This window comes from Ixodes scapularis, unplaced genomic scaffold (assembly GCF_016920785.2).
Source record: "Ixodes scapularis isolate PalLabHiFi unplaced genomic scaffold, ASM1692078v2 PGA_scaffold1__304_contigs__length_218370807, whole genome shotgun sequence".
NCBI lineage: Eukaryota > Metazoa > Arthropoda > Arachnida > Ixodida > Ixodidae > Ixodes > Ixodes scapularis.
In genome coordinates, this window is record NW_024609846.1 from 198,759,980 (window position 1) to 198,776,103 (window position 16,124).

The following is a 16,124-nucleotide window of genomic DNA, read 5'->3' on the forward strand; positions in this document are numbered from 1 at the left end:
TCTATAGAAAGTCTACAGAAAACTGCCAAAAAATATAAACAAAAGAAAATTTGATAAATTTTCTATAGAGTATAGTCTCTATATACTATTTTTATATAAATTATGCAGAAAGTGGATGAATAATTTTGTATGGGTTAACCGAGAGAATAATGAGGATGGTGGAGCCGCAGTGGTAACCAAAGGTCGGTGAGCTTGCGTTACTGCTCGTATACTGTGTATGAGTGCACCCTTGCGAGCTCCCTCAGCAACCGGTGATTTACCGACGTCATGTTTTCCTCTATTTTAGCTCCTCGCACGGGAAACAAGAACGAGCTGATGTCAGATCAGAAATGTGCTCCCCCGTATTATAAAACTTCTCTGTTTTAGCTTATTCTTATAAGTTAGAAATGTACATTACAAATTAGGAAAGTATTTTGTTGTTGTGTGTATGTTTATACAGCCTAAAACTTGGTCTGCCTCAATGGGCGACGAGTCTATCAGCTGGAGATTAGAAATTTAGCTAGTGCAGTACAACCACTAGCCTAGGGTCTTTAACGTGCATCACGTTAAAAACCCCAGGTAAGTAGTAAATAAAAGTAAATGGAACAGGTAAGTGCGCTATGTGTTAAAGTTTCCGCCACTCCGCTCTTTTTCTTTCTGTCTTTATCCCTTTGCCGCTCGTTTCGTCGCATTTTACATCAACCAACAGCTCCAAGATCAGGGGCGTAGCGTTGCTTTGTCATCTACCGGACGTCACCTTTGGACGCAGATCGGACAGAAATGCTGATTTCGGCTGTAGCTCTCGCTTAGCTGAACACGAATCCGAACTATGACGCAATACTCGTGTCCGATCAATGCCAACCTAGCTTCCGGTAAGTGAAAATTAATCATTAGGGCCTGAATCCGTTGAGGCATCACGAACTATGGTCTCGGTCAGGGTCTTTACTTTTCTCAAAATAATTGAAAGACTTCGTATTGTTCTTACTTTCCCTGAAAATAAATTAAAAGCAAAGCGGTGAAAACAAAATTATCAGTATTCACACGACAAAAAGAACTCAGAAAAATTTAAGAAATAAAACAATTTCACATTCACACCTGTAGGTAAAACGGAGGGTCCATGGCCGTCGTTGCTCAGTCACTGCTCAGTCTCTCGAACCTTCTTGGTTGCAACTGTGAATGAGCTTGTCGGAGGAACTTGGATGTTTTGTGGCTTGTGGGTTGACCCTTGACTTTGTCTCGGACAATCCTTGCTCGGGGGACGCGGAGCCGGCCGCTCGCACCCAATCGAAGCTTTTCTTAAATGCCGCTCGGTCTAATACCCTATTCACACGGACCGTATAAAGGCACCTTTAGCATAGGTCCTTGTCGTAAAGGGACATAGAGTTCGTATTCACAAGGCGCACAAAGATCCCTTTCGCTAAAGGAGGGTTTAGAATAAACGAAGCTCGCAGACCTCCCTTTACAGCTACAGACCTCCCTTTACAGCTAAAGGAGGGTTCAGAATAAACGAAGCTCACAGACCTCCCTTTACAGCCTCTGACCCATGAATTCCCAATAAAAATCTAGCATACATGCTTTTGCTTCGTTAATTGGTTTGTAATAAAAAGAATATTTTCGAGGCAAAGATTATAAAGCAAACGTGAGCACAAACCTGATGGAAGACGGTAGCGACAAATTTATAGCCGCGACAGCGGGCAGCAGCGGTGGCTCGAACGCAATGGCGGCTGTTCGTGATTTGAGTAGTGAGTACACTAGCGACGACGTCGTCCGCGTCGCCTGTACAGAGCATTTTTGTGACCATGATTTGTCCTGGTGGGTCTATGAACTTGGGTGCCAGCACTAGCGGCACCAGTAAGAAAGGTTCTCGAGTTCACCGGTCCGGGATGAAAACATGGTCGCTAGTTCGTGTCTGCGAGGACAACATCGGCGAACTCCGCCGACAAAGGAGGAACGCCGGAGCTTACGAGACGATCCACCTCGGTCTGGAGAGGTTCTCTATTGAGAAAACCCGGAGGCAGACGCAAAAAAGTAGCAGAGCACACTCGGGGAAAACGGAGAGTTGTCGATCACGTTTCGCACCGTGCGTACCTCGACTGCGTACTTCCTTTGAATCTGGAGTAGACAACACGACGGGCAATTTGGCCACGCCAGCGAGACATTCTAAAAAAAAACTGATTTTTTACTTGTACCATGCAATGAAATCAATAAAACAATTGTTAATTATTTTTAAAAGGACTTATTCCACTTCTAATAAAGTAGAGAATGTTTCTCAGACCTGTTCAGACCAAACATTATATATTGCTCGTTCGCCCCTCGGTTTAGCCGGGCTACCCCCAGTGCACTAAACATCAACTCTAAGTACTTCACTTATTTGTCGTGATACAGGTACCTTTAGCCACGGGACATAAGCTACAGGTCCTTTAGGCAGCCCGTGTGAATGGGGCATAAGCCTATTTCAAACGCCTCTTCTTTTCTTTCTTGTCCTATCTCGCGTTCTCTTAAAGGGGCACTGAAGTCATTTTTGAAAACGTCGTTTTTGATCTTATATTCTTTAAAATGTGTTAGTTCTCTCAATACCAAGTCCTATATTACAAAACCGCCTATTCATCTCAGGGCAATAAAAAAACTTGTGGACTCTTTTTTTTTTTTTTTTTTCTCGCGGACTACGTTGTGTGGACCAATGAAAGCCCTACAACACGCGCAGATTCCGAATGATTTTACTATAAATCGTTTCGAAGAGAGTCTGAAAGGTACACATTCGGATAAGACTCCTCTTTTTCTCCGCGGGCGAAGCCATCACTTGCAACTCGCCGAGAAGCACCCTTCGTCGACCACTTCACTCGGAAGAAATTTCTTCCCAAAAAGGGCGTGTCGCGATCTGAACACGCTTTTAACGAGGAAATAACCTATGCACGGTTGTGGTTTAGGGTTTGTTGGAATGCTTAGAGAATCTAGATTGAGTTATCACCACAAAAGGGCGATCTCAGAATCGACTGGAGTGCCCCTTTAATTTCGAACTTCGGCTTTATTTTCGTCGCACCCTCTGCGCGGGCTTTTTCCGCGTCGTTTTCTTCTTGCTTCCTTTCAGTACACATCATCACAGTTCCTTAGTCAATCTGGCCTCTGTATACAGTGCCATAGGTTACACGCGTCATTGCCGAAACAACTCTCAGGACTCATCATTGAAACGGGGCCGCACACCACGTATAAGTTTTTATTTATTTATTTATTTTTTACCGCGCGTGCGCAGAGATGTTAGCGTCCATCAGCGCCCGCAGCGAGAACGCGTACCAGGCGGCCAACGAGACGGCCTTCCTGACGGGCCACTTCCACCAGCAGAACGTGATCGCCAACGGCGAGCGGAACACCATGCGCTTCCAGTCCGGCTACAAGTACAAGATCGCATCGTACCAGGCAAGCGCAGACCGTCTTTATATAATTAAAAAAAAAAACTGGCTGAACGCCGGCGTCCAGCGTTTGGCCTTCCCATTCGAACGCGTTCGACGGATGCAGTGGAGACAGGCGGCTATAGGCCTGTTTCTCACGGCCAGGAGGCGCTGTAGTGTTCTCGAGATGCGACCACAAAAAAAGGTGCGTTTGCTAGCGTCCGCGAGACGCGACCATTTCATGCTGACGTGAAGCGGAGCCCTAGCGTCCCATCATGTACCGTCCACGTTTGTTAGTCTCTCTCGACGTCTGTTAATGGTTCACGCGCACTAACAGAGTGTTTGGAAGGACGGAACGCTACGCACAGTGGAAACGCGACCTAGAAATATCCTTTGTTCCTCACCAGGAGCGCTGTTCACAATTTGAGAGCTACAGGTCTATCTTGAGGTCTACCCACTAGTCCCTTCAACCATACCTCGGCGTTCCGACGTCCCCTATCGTCTCCTTCTCTCCCTCGTTTTCTCGGCGCATTAAAAGAAAGCGGTTGATTGGTCCGGTGAGCGCGTAGCTCCCACCACACTGTCAACTTAGGGGTCAGCGGAGTAGCGTAAATCACAAAGACTCGGCCTTATTCGCTGGCTTCAGTGACAGCACGCGTTACTGCTCATCCCACACACTGCGCACAAACAACATTCGCCTGTGGTAAAGCAAAAACGCCGTGCCCACAGCGGCACCACCGCAGCACAGTGACTTCGGACACCGCCGAATTCACAGATTGCCCTATTCAAAAAGTTCAATTAGATATCCTATTATGCAAATTGTAACAGCAATACAATGTAGTTAATTGTAATTGGGATATAATAGGTGATATGTTGTATTGGGATCCAAACAGGTATTGTGCCTTAATCAAGGTATACTATTGTATTGTATTGTATTGTATTGTATTGTGGAAATGGCAACTCCAATACGCACGTGCTAATTGGAATCACAAATGTTGTAGCCATTAGGCATTGGCCGACCCAGCCTCTCTCCCACTCTCCTACCTGTGTCTGGACTGTAGCGGATTCCACCCCGTGTAAAAGCGCAGGAGCCAGCCGCATAAACTTCCCAGTTAAGGCCGGTTCACACACACAGCGGAGCGCTAAGTTAGCGCTACGTGAGCGCTCCAAGGAGCGCTCATGTGGCGCTTCCTAGCGCGTGATGTAGCGCTCCGTTAAGCGCGATCCAAACCAACGCTTCTTTTTGCGCCTGTAGGTCGTGCGGCTGCGGATGTGGTGCATTTCGTGGCGTTTTTGCTGTTTCCGGGCGCGCTTTCTGAGTCAGAACCGTGCGCTTTGGTTTGGACGGGCGAAACTTCGGGCGAGCGCGCACGCGCGCACGCAGGCACGAGCGCACAAGCAAAGTGCAACTGCGGCAGACTGGCCGGCCAGACGGCGAGAGGAAGAGAGAGAGAGAGAGATCGCGTTGTCATGTTGGAAGAGAATAAAAGGGAGGGAGGAGAAGGCGGCCAGACGGCGAGGAACGCGGAGCCGGAACTAGCTTGCCCTCCACCGATTGGCCGGGACACAGGAGCGCCCTACTACGTCACCGCGCGTTTTTGTGCGCGTTGAGAAAGAAGTTGAAATCAACCAACTTTTTTATGCGCGCCCGGAAGGAGCGAAGAAGCGGCGCGACGTCACGAAAATACGTCACATCCGCAGCCGCACGACCTACAGGCGCAAAAAGAAGCGTTGGTTTGGATCGCGCTTTAGCGCTTCAGAAGCGCTCTGTTAGCGCTTCCGAAGCGCTTTGTTAGCGCTATGTTAGCGCTACAGAAGCGCTTTGTTACCGCTCTCACGCTCCTTGTACCGTGCTTGCTGCTGCGAAACAGCGCGTGCACGTCGATTCCGTTGTTGTTGTTTTGTCTTTGACATTGAAAGAAGAGGAAGTAAAAGAGCCGCTCTCCAAGCAAAGGGTCGGGCAGACGATCCAGACTCATGGACTCTGAGCGACTAATTGGGAGGGTACGACCTCATCGCTTTCTATTCGATATGCGTGACCCTGGTTTCAGAGACACGCAGTTAAAAAATAATCACCTTCGAAAGAGCTATGTGTCTCGGTCCCTCAGCCTGGGAACAAGGTTCGCCGGATACCCGTCGGTATCTCGGTGGCGAAATATTTCGCGCACCGAAAAGGCTCTTCTGGGCGTTAAATTGTCTACACACGCATGCACTAATTGCGTATGTTATAGCATTTGTCACATTTATATTTTAGCATCCCGCATGTCCGCCATGGTGCGGCTGATGCACACCCAACCACAGGAACCGGAACCGCAGTGCACGCGCTAATCCGCAGCACCGCGGAACAAGAAGCGCTTCTGAAGCGCTAACAGGGCGCTACTGAAGCGCTAACAAGGCGCTACAGGAGCGCTAACAAGGCGCTACTGGAGCGCTAACAAGGCGCTACAGAAGCGCTAATCGCGCGCTTTGTTAGAACTAAGTCACGCGCTAGGAAGCGCCACATGAGCGCTCACGTAGCGCTAACTTAGCGCTCCGCTGTATGTGTGAACAGGCCTTCAATCTCTTTCACGCAGTACTCAAGCCGTCGGCTCATCTCCTTGATCACCCGGTTAGCCTCTATGACCCGCCTCTCGAGGTCAAGAGACTGTCCCCGGACACGTGGGATAGTGCATATGATCCACATGCACCCTCTTAAGGCCCGTTCACACTCTGGCGACCGAGTAAGACCGATAGAGACCAGACCGGTTGTTAAGCCTCTTGCGACTTCTTCTGGCCCTAAGAAGTCACAAGAGGCTTAAAAACCGGTCTGGTCTCCATCGGTCTTACTCGGTCGCAAGAGTGTGAACGGGCCTTCACTGACCGCTCTTAATTTACCCAATCAGGCCGAGGGACTCAAACCGAAAAATATAACGTTTCGGTAACGGTTACGGTTACCGTTACCCCTTGACATCGGTCTCGTTTGCGGTTTTTACGGTTTTAATTTTAACGGTTTCGGTTACCGGTTACGCGTTCCTAAAAGCGGTTCTTACCGGTTTCGCCAATAATGTGTTTCATTGAAATGCTAGACAACCCATTCATAATAAACGGTTTAAATTAGTCATAGATACCATAGAAAGGAACATTCATAATAACAAGAACTCACAAACGCCTTGGTACATCTCATTGGTCAAAAGTTGCACACGTTTCTAGCTCCAACACTTGTTCACTATGTCTATTTCATTATATAGTTTGATACCCAAGCATGCATGATACCGTCGCAACTCGGGGATCATAGCATTGTATATAATAAAAATAAACATCGCTATATTGTTGTTCCCCTCACCGTTTGTAAACAACCCTCAGAAGGTTCCCACTGGGTGCTCGAAGAACCGTTCGCACCCCGGATCGCGCTTCCTCGGTTGGTCAATGCAGCGCGAGTGAAGCCACCGGACTACCATCTTGCACGTGGCCGAAATACGTTTTTGCTAGCGTTGCAGAGGCTGGCGACAGCGTGCTGAAGACAGGTTTTCTACTCGTTCGTCATCATTCGCCGAAGAGGTTCTTTAAGACCCTGTGTGCGCGTTGAGTCTTGCCTTTGAGAACACATGGAAATTTTTACGAAAGCCCAGTGCCACAAGAAAAAGGCATTACTCATCAAAAGCAAGTTTCGCCGGTCTCGCGGCGTGATCGAAGTTTCCTGGGCACGCCGAAGTGCTGCGTCTCTGTGTCTTCACACGCTTGGGTACCGATGAAAATTCGACGCCGTGTCGATGAGTTTTGCGAGTGAAATGTGCGTGAAGCCGTATGTGACTCTAGAACAGCGTTTTACTTTACTCTGACGACTGTATTTGTAATTTGCGGCACTTGCAGTCCAGAAGCGAGCTTGATCCAGCGTCCAGTGGCGACGGCATTGGGTGAAGGAAAATACGTCTTTGTTTTCGTTGTTAGACGGTTTATAGAATACAGCACAGCAGCTCATAACTGATCAGTGGTCTGGCTCATTATCAGCAATTGCCCGCGACATCAAGTTTGAGCGCAGCTCGCCTAATTGTGATTGGTCAACAGATTGCACACGACCACATGGGCCCCGTTTTAAAGATTTTCAATCTCGCCGTCTTGTACTTTTGCCTTCTAAAAACCATCCTCGCTCCACAGTGTTTCTCTATTTGTGCTGCCATATGATACATTAGAGTAGATTTGAAACATAGCCATGGTTAATAGTGCATAAGAGCAACCGTACAGATTGTTTCCCCCTTTTATTGATAGCAACTCGTAGTAACAGCGAGACGATCCAGAACTCTGTGGCCGATATATGATGCAAAGATATCGACGCGCAACACACCTTCAAAACTTTGCCGTGGAGACGATTCTTGATCGGTATCCAAGCGTGCAGCGGCAGCATATCGGCGTGCCAATGAAGCTTTGATCACGCCTCGAGACTGGCAAATTTCGACGAGTTGTGCCTTTTTCCTACGGCACTGCGTTTTTGTAAAAATTTCCCCGTGTTCTCAACGGCAAGTCTCAACGCTTTCACAGGGTCTTAAAAAACTATTTCGGCAAATGACGAAGAACGAGTAGAAAACGTGTATTCACCACGCCACGCCCAGCCTCCGCAACACTAGGAAAAAATGCGATTATGCCACGAGCAACATGGCCGTCCGGTGGCTTCACTCGCGGGAGCGCGAAGCGCGATCCAGGAATTGTCATAGAGATCTGTGGTTGTGAATGTAGGAGTGTGGCAAATTTAGAAACATAAATCTTTCATTATAAGCTCGACCATTGATTCCAACTAAGTGTTTTTAATCCTAAATTTAGATTGAACGGAAATGTATTATCAGATGCACCACTCGCTGACGCTAACGATCTCAAATGGCCACGATCACTGATCTCTATGACAATTGCTGGAACGCGCTTCCCCGCCCCGCGAGTGCGGCTACCGGACGGGCATCTTGCATGTCGAAAAATCGCCTTTTTGGAGCGTTAAGGTGGCTGGGGACAGCGAGCAGAAGACACGGTTTATACTCGTTCGTCGTCATTCGCCAAATGAGTTTTTTAGAACCTTGTGTTAACGGTGAGACCTGCCTTTGAAAACAAAAGGAAATGTTCACTAAAGCGCAGCGCTGCAGGAAAAAGGCACAACTTGTCGAAAGCAATTAGTTTCGCCGGTCTCGCGGCCTGATCAAAGCTTCTTTGGCATGCCGAAGTGCTGCCTCCGCACGCTTCGATACCGATCAAGAATCGACGCCGCGGCAATGTTTTGAAGGTGTGTCGCAGGTAGATGTCTTTGCATCATATACCGGCCGCGAATTGAGTTCTGGATCGCCCAGCTGTTCCGGCGAGTTGTTATCAGTAAAGGGGGAAAAAATCCGTGGTTGCATGCACTATTAACCATGAATATATGTTCGAAATCTACTCGAATGGATCACACCTCAGTACAAATAGAGCAACGCTGTGGAGCAAGATACGTTTTCGAACATAAAAGTAGGAAACGGCGAGATCGAAAATTTCTTGAAACGCGACCCATACGGCCGTGTGCATTTTGTCGCCATCGCCGCCGCCGTACCCCCCTCCCCCTCCTCTGTCGCCACTGGATCAAGCTCGTTTCTGGACCGCGAGTGTCGCAAGTTACATATAGAGTCGTCGTAGTAAAGTAAAACGCTGCTCCCGAGGCAGATACGTCTACACGCGCATTGTAATCTCGAAACACATACACATGGCGTCAATTCTTGATCGGTATCCGAGCGTGTGAAGGCACGGGGACGAAGCACCTCGGCGTTCTAAGGAAGCTTTGATCACGCTGCGAGACCGGCGAAACTTGCTTTCGACAGATTGTGTTTTTTTCCTGCAGCGCTACGCTCTCGTAAAGATTTTGACGCGTTCTCCAGGGCAAGTTTCACCGTTTACACAAGGTTTAAAAAAAACTTATTTCAAAGAATGACGACGAACGAACAGAAAGTGTCTTCATCTGGCTACCGCCAGCCTCCGACACGCTCCAAAAAGATGAATTTTTGGCATGCAAGATGGCCGTCCTGTGACCGCATTTGCGGCTGCAGCCACCTAGCAGGATGCGCGATTCAGAAAATTGTCATAGAGGTAAGTGGCCACGACATTTCAAGCATAGAGTTATTATAATATGCGCTAGAGGTTCCACTGGCGCTAGTGTGCTGCTGCAAATTGAAGCAGACAGCAGCCAGTCGAAAACTGACTTCCGGTAATGCATTTCTATGAGAAAAAGTAAGTTCATTTTCTCCCGGCGCTCGATTATAAGAGCAAATATCCCAAGTAATCTGGCCGCACTAGGTAGCTTGGAACATTTCTCAGTCAGGCAGACGAAATAATTGGTCAGATACGACGTTTTGTTTTAAACTATTTGCATTAAAAACGGTGCTAAAACGGCTTCGTATATGTATTTATGTGCACTGTCAGACACTGTTAGAGCGGACACGACGTCGGCGCTTTTCAGCATGGGCGATATACGTGACGAACGAAGGACATCTGGAAAACTAAGCTGGCAAGAACTATGCAGTAACACTAGATTAGTAGCTCCCTCCGCATGTACAATCAAAATAAATTGAAGGCCAGGTAATATAGTCCAATGTTCAATATTTACTGCTTTATTTTTTCTGCTCTGTGCGAATATGCTTGTTCTATGCTCAAAACATCACCCGCACGCTTAAAGTCTTTGATGACAAGTGCCCGATAAAGACTGCCCGGCAGAGAAAATATTAGAAGGAGACGCCTTTCATACCCCACGTACTTTGTTGTTTACGTTTTGAATGTATTTAACCGCTCATAAAGATGCAAGAAGCGGTCATCTTCATATAGTGACAAGACTGCCATATTAGCAATATATAAGCGTCACCGAATACTGGCGAGCCTTGAACTTGCTCTATATTACTTTTGATTGTTATTTTGCTGAGAATCGTAGCTTATTTTTACACACCTGCTGTGGAACAGAGGTCGGGGCTTGAAATCTAGCGATGTTAAACTTCGTTCATTCATGAAGTACACTTTCATAAGTACACTTTCAAAATGTTAAGAAAGGTACAAACTATTCGGTACGACTCAAATAACGAACGTGTTCCATGTTATTTTCCGGCAAGAGACAAAATGTACGCGCGTTTTCCCATCGGAATGCACAGGAGCACCGCAAAAGTAGACTGGTTGCTGTCCGCTTCAATTTGCCTCCCGGAAGTGGCGTAGACACTAGCGCCAGTTGAGCCCCTAGAGTACACAATAATAACTCTATGATTTTCAAGATTCCTCTTCGAGGTCATTCTTGATAAAAAAAAAAAGACTAATATTTTTAATTTTCGGTTAACATCGGTTAATATCGCTTACCGGTAAATAATTTACGGCTACGGTTACGGTTTTCATAAATTTCAAATAATGGTTTCGTTCTACTTACGGTTACTAAAACATTTCGTTCCTAAACGGTTTTCCGTTTCGGTTACGGTTTGAGTCCCTGGTCCTGCCTCTATCTGTTTTCTCAGGTTCTGGCTCCTCCATTCAACACGTCGTTGAGTCCTGCGTGGATCAACACTAGGTTTCCCCCCTCTATGTTATCCCACAATACCTTCTCCGCTTTGGCAACGGCATCTACCATTTATTTTCCTAGCTGGGCCTCTACTCGCACCCTCTTGTCCTTTTTCACCTTGCCTAGCACTCGCTCTACGACTCTTGCCACCTTGGAGACTCCCACTACTAGGACTCTCCTACCTGCCGACGGCAGCCCTCCCTCTCCTGGCACTACGCCGCTACACCCCCTCCATTTACCACCGGTACCAGGTTGGGCACTACCAATTCAGCTGTTTCCTACTCCTTTTGCGGGGCTTCACTATACAGGTCCTAGAAACCTTCTTCGTGCCCGCACTGCTCACTCCCTGTTCTCTAGCCCCTTGCATCAATTGCACTACTCTCGCTGTCGACTTTCTCTTCATCTCTTCCCACTGTGCTTCTACGTCGACCTCTACTCTGAGAATGCTCTGCAATTCTGCCATCATTGTTTGTCCTTCCTTGCTTTTCCCTTTCTTTTCTCTAATTACACCGATGACTCTCTCCACTCTATCCTCGCAATCCTTTTTTCGCTCTTCTAGCCCTGCCTTCCACGCCTGGGCTCCTCTACCTGCTTCTCAAGTTCGGCCCGTTTCTCCCTTTCCTCGTTGAGCTCAGCCCCCATGTGCTATACCTTGCCTTCCCATTCCTTGGTAAGCTCCTGCCATCACACTTCAGGCTCCCTCCTTTTCAACTCGGTGACCTACCTCTCGAGCAGGACCCGCTTCCCGCTCTTCCTTCAGTTCCTCCTTGATATCTTCGATTTTATCTTTCCACCATCGTTCTAGCCTTCTCAAGCCTTCCTCAATCTTCTCACGAAGTTGGCAAGCGAAGATACTTTTCTCTGCTTCAGCTACGCTCTCGAGGTCCGTTTCTTCTAAGTAGCCCCACCGCTTGCACTCTCCGCACTCCACCATTTTCAGGTCCCCCCTTGATCTTCTTCTCTTTTCTACTAATCGCCTAGCTACCCAAAAACTCGCGCGTCTATCACAAAGAAAAGGCCCGCCAAAATCTACGCAAAGACCGACCCTACTCTACCTTCTCACGGCCCGCCCGGCCGCCTAGGTGAACCTAAATCCCGTACCCTGCCGCTAATTAAATCTACCTCTACTATGACATGTACGTTTTAAACACCAAAAATACCAAGAAAAAAAGTACTTGGCTTCAAGAGTAGACCGCACCTCGAACACACGTCCGCTCCCTCCGAAAACCAGCTGTCATAATGGACCGCAAGATGACCAGACGAGGAGGAGCGCAAGGAAAGAGTGTTCCCTCGCCCGGACATTACCACACCTCCCCATCTGTCCAACGACACTCTGCCACATGACAAGGGGATCAGGTGCATCACCCCACAGGCGCAGGCGACATACCGGTTGCGGGGGTTGACCTCACATTGCACTCCCGGACATGCACCCCGATTAACAGCTGCACACAGTCGCGACAACTAGGATGGTGCCGAAATCACTACTGGTATGTTGCACCTTCTGGCAACTTCCTTAATATCGTGGGACATCAGTGAACATAAGGCAAGAACAGAAGATCTTCGGTCAAGATGTTTAAAGGGCCGTTTTGTTCTGAAACAAGACAAAGACCAACTTCAAGACATGTGGTCTTGAAGTTGATGGCTTCCCCCAGAGTTGATGACGTCACTGCTCTTGGGGTGATGGCCACCAAATGTAGATACAATGTAGCGTTGGTTGATTACGGTGGAATTATATTTTGTCTCTCTGAAGGATTTTTCAGCCTGCGCGTTTTCCGAAGTTGTACACACTCACACACTCCATACACTGTATGGAACCTTCCAGCGGGATGGACAAGTTGTGTGCCGAGCATCGACATTTCATTACAGAATACGGCATCACACTATTAGCTACAATAACAGTGGCACGATAGCAGATGTATACACCACATGGATACACCACTCCGCGGACCTAAGTGCTCTACTTTCTTTAACTTCGAGTGCAGCTGAAGCTACAAGAGCGCGCACCGGGCTGTCCGCATCCCAGCAGAGCACGAGTGTTTGCGCAGTGTGAGATTCGGCATGCTCGTGCACGTAGCTTCGGCTTCGTTCGCACATAAAGTGGAACTGCCTATGCGCCGAGAAACAGGGATAGGATGAGACAGAGAGCGCGCGGGGGCGTCAAAACACCGAGCTCTTGGATCGAATGATTCGTGGATAGACGTAAAGCTAGCTGCCTGGGGCCCTATGTTGCACGTTTTGGACTCCTACGGCGACTATGGAGAAGGAAGTGACGTCAACAACGCAGCAGATGCAGATTGGATGTTGATTTTGTTTTCTTCTGTCAACATCCAATCCGCGTTTGTTGTGTCGTTGACGTCACTTCCTTCTCCCTAGTCGCCGTCGGAGTCCAAAACGTGCAACATAGGGCCCCTGGTCTCCACTGCACTCATCAGACGCGTCATAATGCGGGACGCCGGCGTCTGACGTCTGGACCTCGCATCCAAACGCGTTGGACGCGCGCAGTCTATAGCTTCCGGTCCAGCCACACTTCCCCGCGCGCTCTCACGTCCTGCTCTGCCGCAGCTATGCCGGCCCCTCCGCCGGCGCGAGACAACAATGCGTGCCTTTGTTTTCTTTCAGACGAATACCAACTCGTTGCCTTATCCCTACGAGACCATGTGCAGTGACTACGTGCGCTTGTCCCAAGAGCTCGGCTACAAAGAATACATCATACAGTCGGAGGTGAGTGTTCAAAATGATATTAAAAACGACGTTGTAAAACACAATCTTGCAAATGTAGTATAAAGCCAGTTAGACCAAGAATTTCACGTCCAGGCCATGCACGAAGGCTAAGCGTGCGTGGTGAAGGAAACGGGGCGGAGGGCTGAAAGGCGTCGCCGACCGCAACGATCGTACACGAAGCTGAACGCTGAAGCAGCACTCGTGTCTAATCTTCGCGCTCTGGTCGATCACAGGGAAAATCCATCGGCCATCTACCAAGCGCTGGTGTCATTTCCAGACGTCACGGTTAGTGCGTCCACGCAGCACCTACATAGCGTCGCCGACAGTGTCTCAGAGTGTGCGCGACGCCGGCACCCAATGTCGCCAACACGTCTTTGCGTTTACTCTCGTCGAGCTTCAGGGCGTTTGCCGCTTGGATTTGGTCATGCGCAGGCCTTCTAGTCGGTGTTGAGTGAATCCTCGTTGAGAGGACGGCTTGAAGTCAGAAGGATATAAGCCGGGCTGCGTATTTAAAAGTGAACGTTGTTTCGATAAACCGAACGTCATCCAAACGGTCCGGGCGCGAAAGGGCACTATTTCTTTTCGCAGGAATGTTCGGAGAACTGCCTCATGGAGCTGTGGCACGAGAACTGCGGCTGCACTTCCAAGTTGTACGGCTTGAAGCACGAGCGGCATCAGGGCTTGTGCGACATTTTCGACCACGGTGAGCCCAATGGTCGGAAAGTTACTTTTCGGTCTGTGCCGTTACAAGTACAGAACACTTTGTGCACGACGGTTGGAATCTTCCGTCTGTATCGTTAGAAGCGCAGAACCACTGATAAGGCTACGCTTGGGTGTAGCGACACTGCAGCCACCTTGTTGCTAAAGGCCGATTTTCACGACGGACTAATCCGCGGACGGATTGATCATGTGACAAAATGTCCGCGGTTCGTCCGTCTCCAATGCGCATCCACACGACGGAGAGAACGAGCAGATTCCAGCGAGGACAGACTGAACCTGTTCGCCAGATCGAGACAAAACGCCGTGATAGGCTTCGCGCAGAGCGCCACTAGCTTCACTAACCCAGGGCATGACAGTGACACAGGCATGGTCCTGCTCGAGAAGGGTTCGGCGTAGAAGCGACGAAGTTTTGGGCTCGCGGAGGGGCGTTTGGAGATGCCTTCACGCACTCTACGCTCGCGCACAACACTCAGGCACACCACATTCACAAGAGAGGTCCTGCTTGGTGAAAGCCTGGTTGGACATGCGCGAATAGACCGATCTCACCAAGCGTTCCACGCATGCCTGACGCCGCCATAACTGTAGTTCGTAGGTGGCAGACGCCAGTTCACGAGATAGCTCATGCCGCCTCGTGCTGTGCTCGCACAGACCTCCAGCAGGGTTGTCGCGCGTGCAGAAACACTACAGCTCCCACGATGCATGGCGGCGGCGGTGGCGTACTCAAACAAGCTGTGAGATCGGCGTGCTAGACGAGTTTCGACGGAAGCTTCTATCCACTGACCCGGAGGAGAACCGAAACCTGCCTCGCGTCAGCCGGACAAAGTTTCTGGAGTTTCTTTCACGTGTGGAACCAAGAATCGCGCGACAAAATGAACCAGAAAACGCACAAAACACAACGATCCGTCATTTTTGTTTTAATTGTCCGAGAACAAAAAAAGAAAACATGGTAGCGTTTCTTTCCAAATCAATCTCCCGCCCAAAATTATGCTCACTGGATCATTTTCTGATGCTTGCATCATCAGCTATCCTTTCATAGAGAGTGCCGGTTATTTACCAATGGATGCTATTCTTGTTGACCCCATCGGTATAGTGAATATTTTAGATAGGCTGAAATTGTCTTCTTCAGGAGTGGACTGCATAAATACTAAGTTCCTGAGAAGCACCAAGTTATATTCCTCCCTTATTCTTGACAAATTATTAGGGAGTTTTAGAATAACGTACACAATTTTAGCGCACGCTAGCGCTAAACTTAGCGCTTGTATTAGCGCGCGCGACGCAAGAGAGTTTTTCGATTGCGTTTCTCCATCGCGACGCAAAAGCCCAAGCAGCTCGCGCTTGCGACGCCATCAAGATACAGTCACAATTTTTATTTCACACACGAAATGCTGTAACTTCAGGCAAAGCAAGTTTTTTGGTTCAGAGTACCATTTTAAATTGGTTTAAACATGAGAATGCGACGCGAGCGGTTGACCGGTCGTGTCCGCTTGCGTCGCCTCGGCAAGAGAGGTCTCGTGTACTGACCTTCGCACGTCGTACCTTCGCCGTGAAATGTTCGCGCGTCGCAAGCATCAAGTTGCCGGTGATCGTTGCCAAACCAAGTACAATGTTGTCCTGTATTGAAAATCGCAGTTGCGAGGATGCCGCCGACGTCGCACTCACGACGCCGCCAAAGCAGCCGTCGATATAATCCTGGCAGCCGCCATTTTTTTAACTCTGCTCGTCTTGGCTTTAGCCAACTTCTCATCACGAATCCTCCTTGGAGAAGCGCAAAGACTCTTTGCGTACGCACGCTATTTCCGAGA

The 16,124-nt window shown here is 48.7% G+C and overlaps 1 protein-coding gene across 1 annotated transcript in view; it reads left to right on the top strand.

The window, feature by feature from the left end:
* Positions 1–16,124, top strand: part of LOC115317039 — a 97,612-nt gene that overhangs the window by 31,117 nt on the left and 50,371 nt on the right. Inside the window, exons 8-10 of the mRNA XM_042291047.1 lie at positions 3,230–3,393; positions 13,501–13,602; positions 14,191–14,305. Of these exons, the coding sequence (XP_042146981.1) occupies positions 3,230–3,393; positions 13,501–13,602; positions 14,191–14,305 (381 nt within the window). The remainder of the gene's footprint in view (positions 1–3,229; positions 3,394–13,500; positions 13,603–14,190; positions 14,306–16,124) is intronic.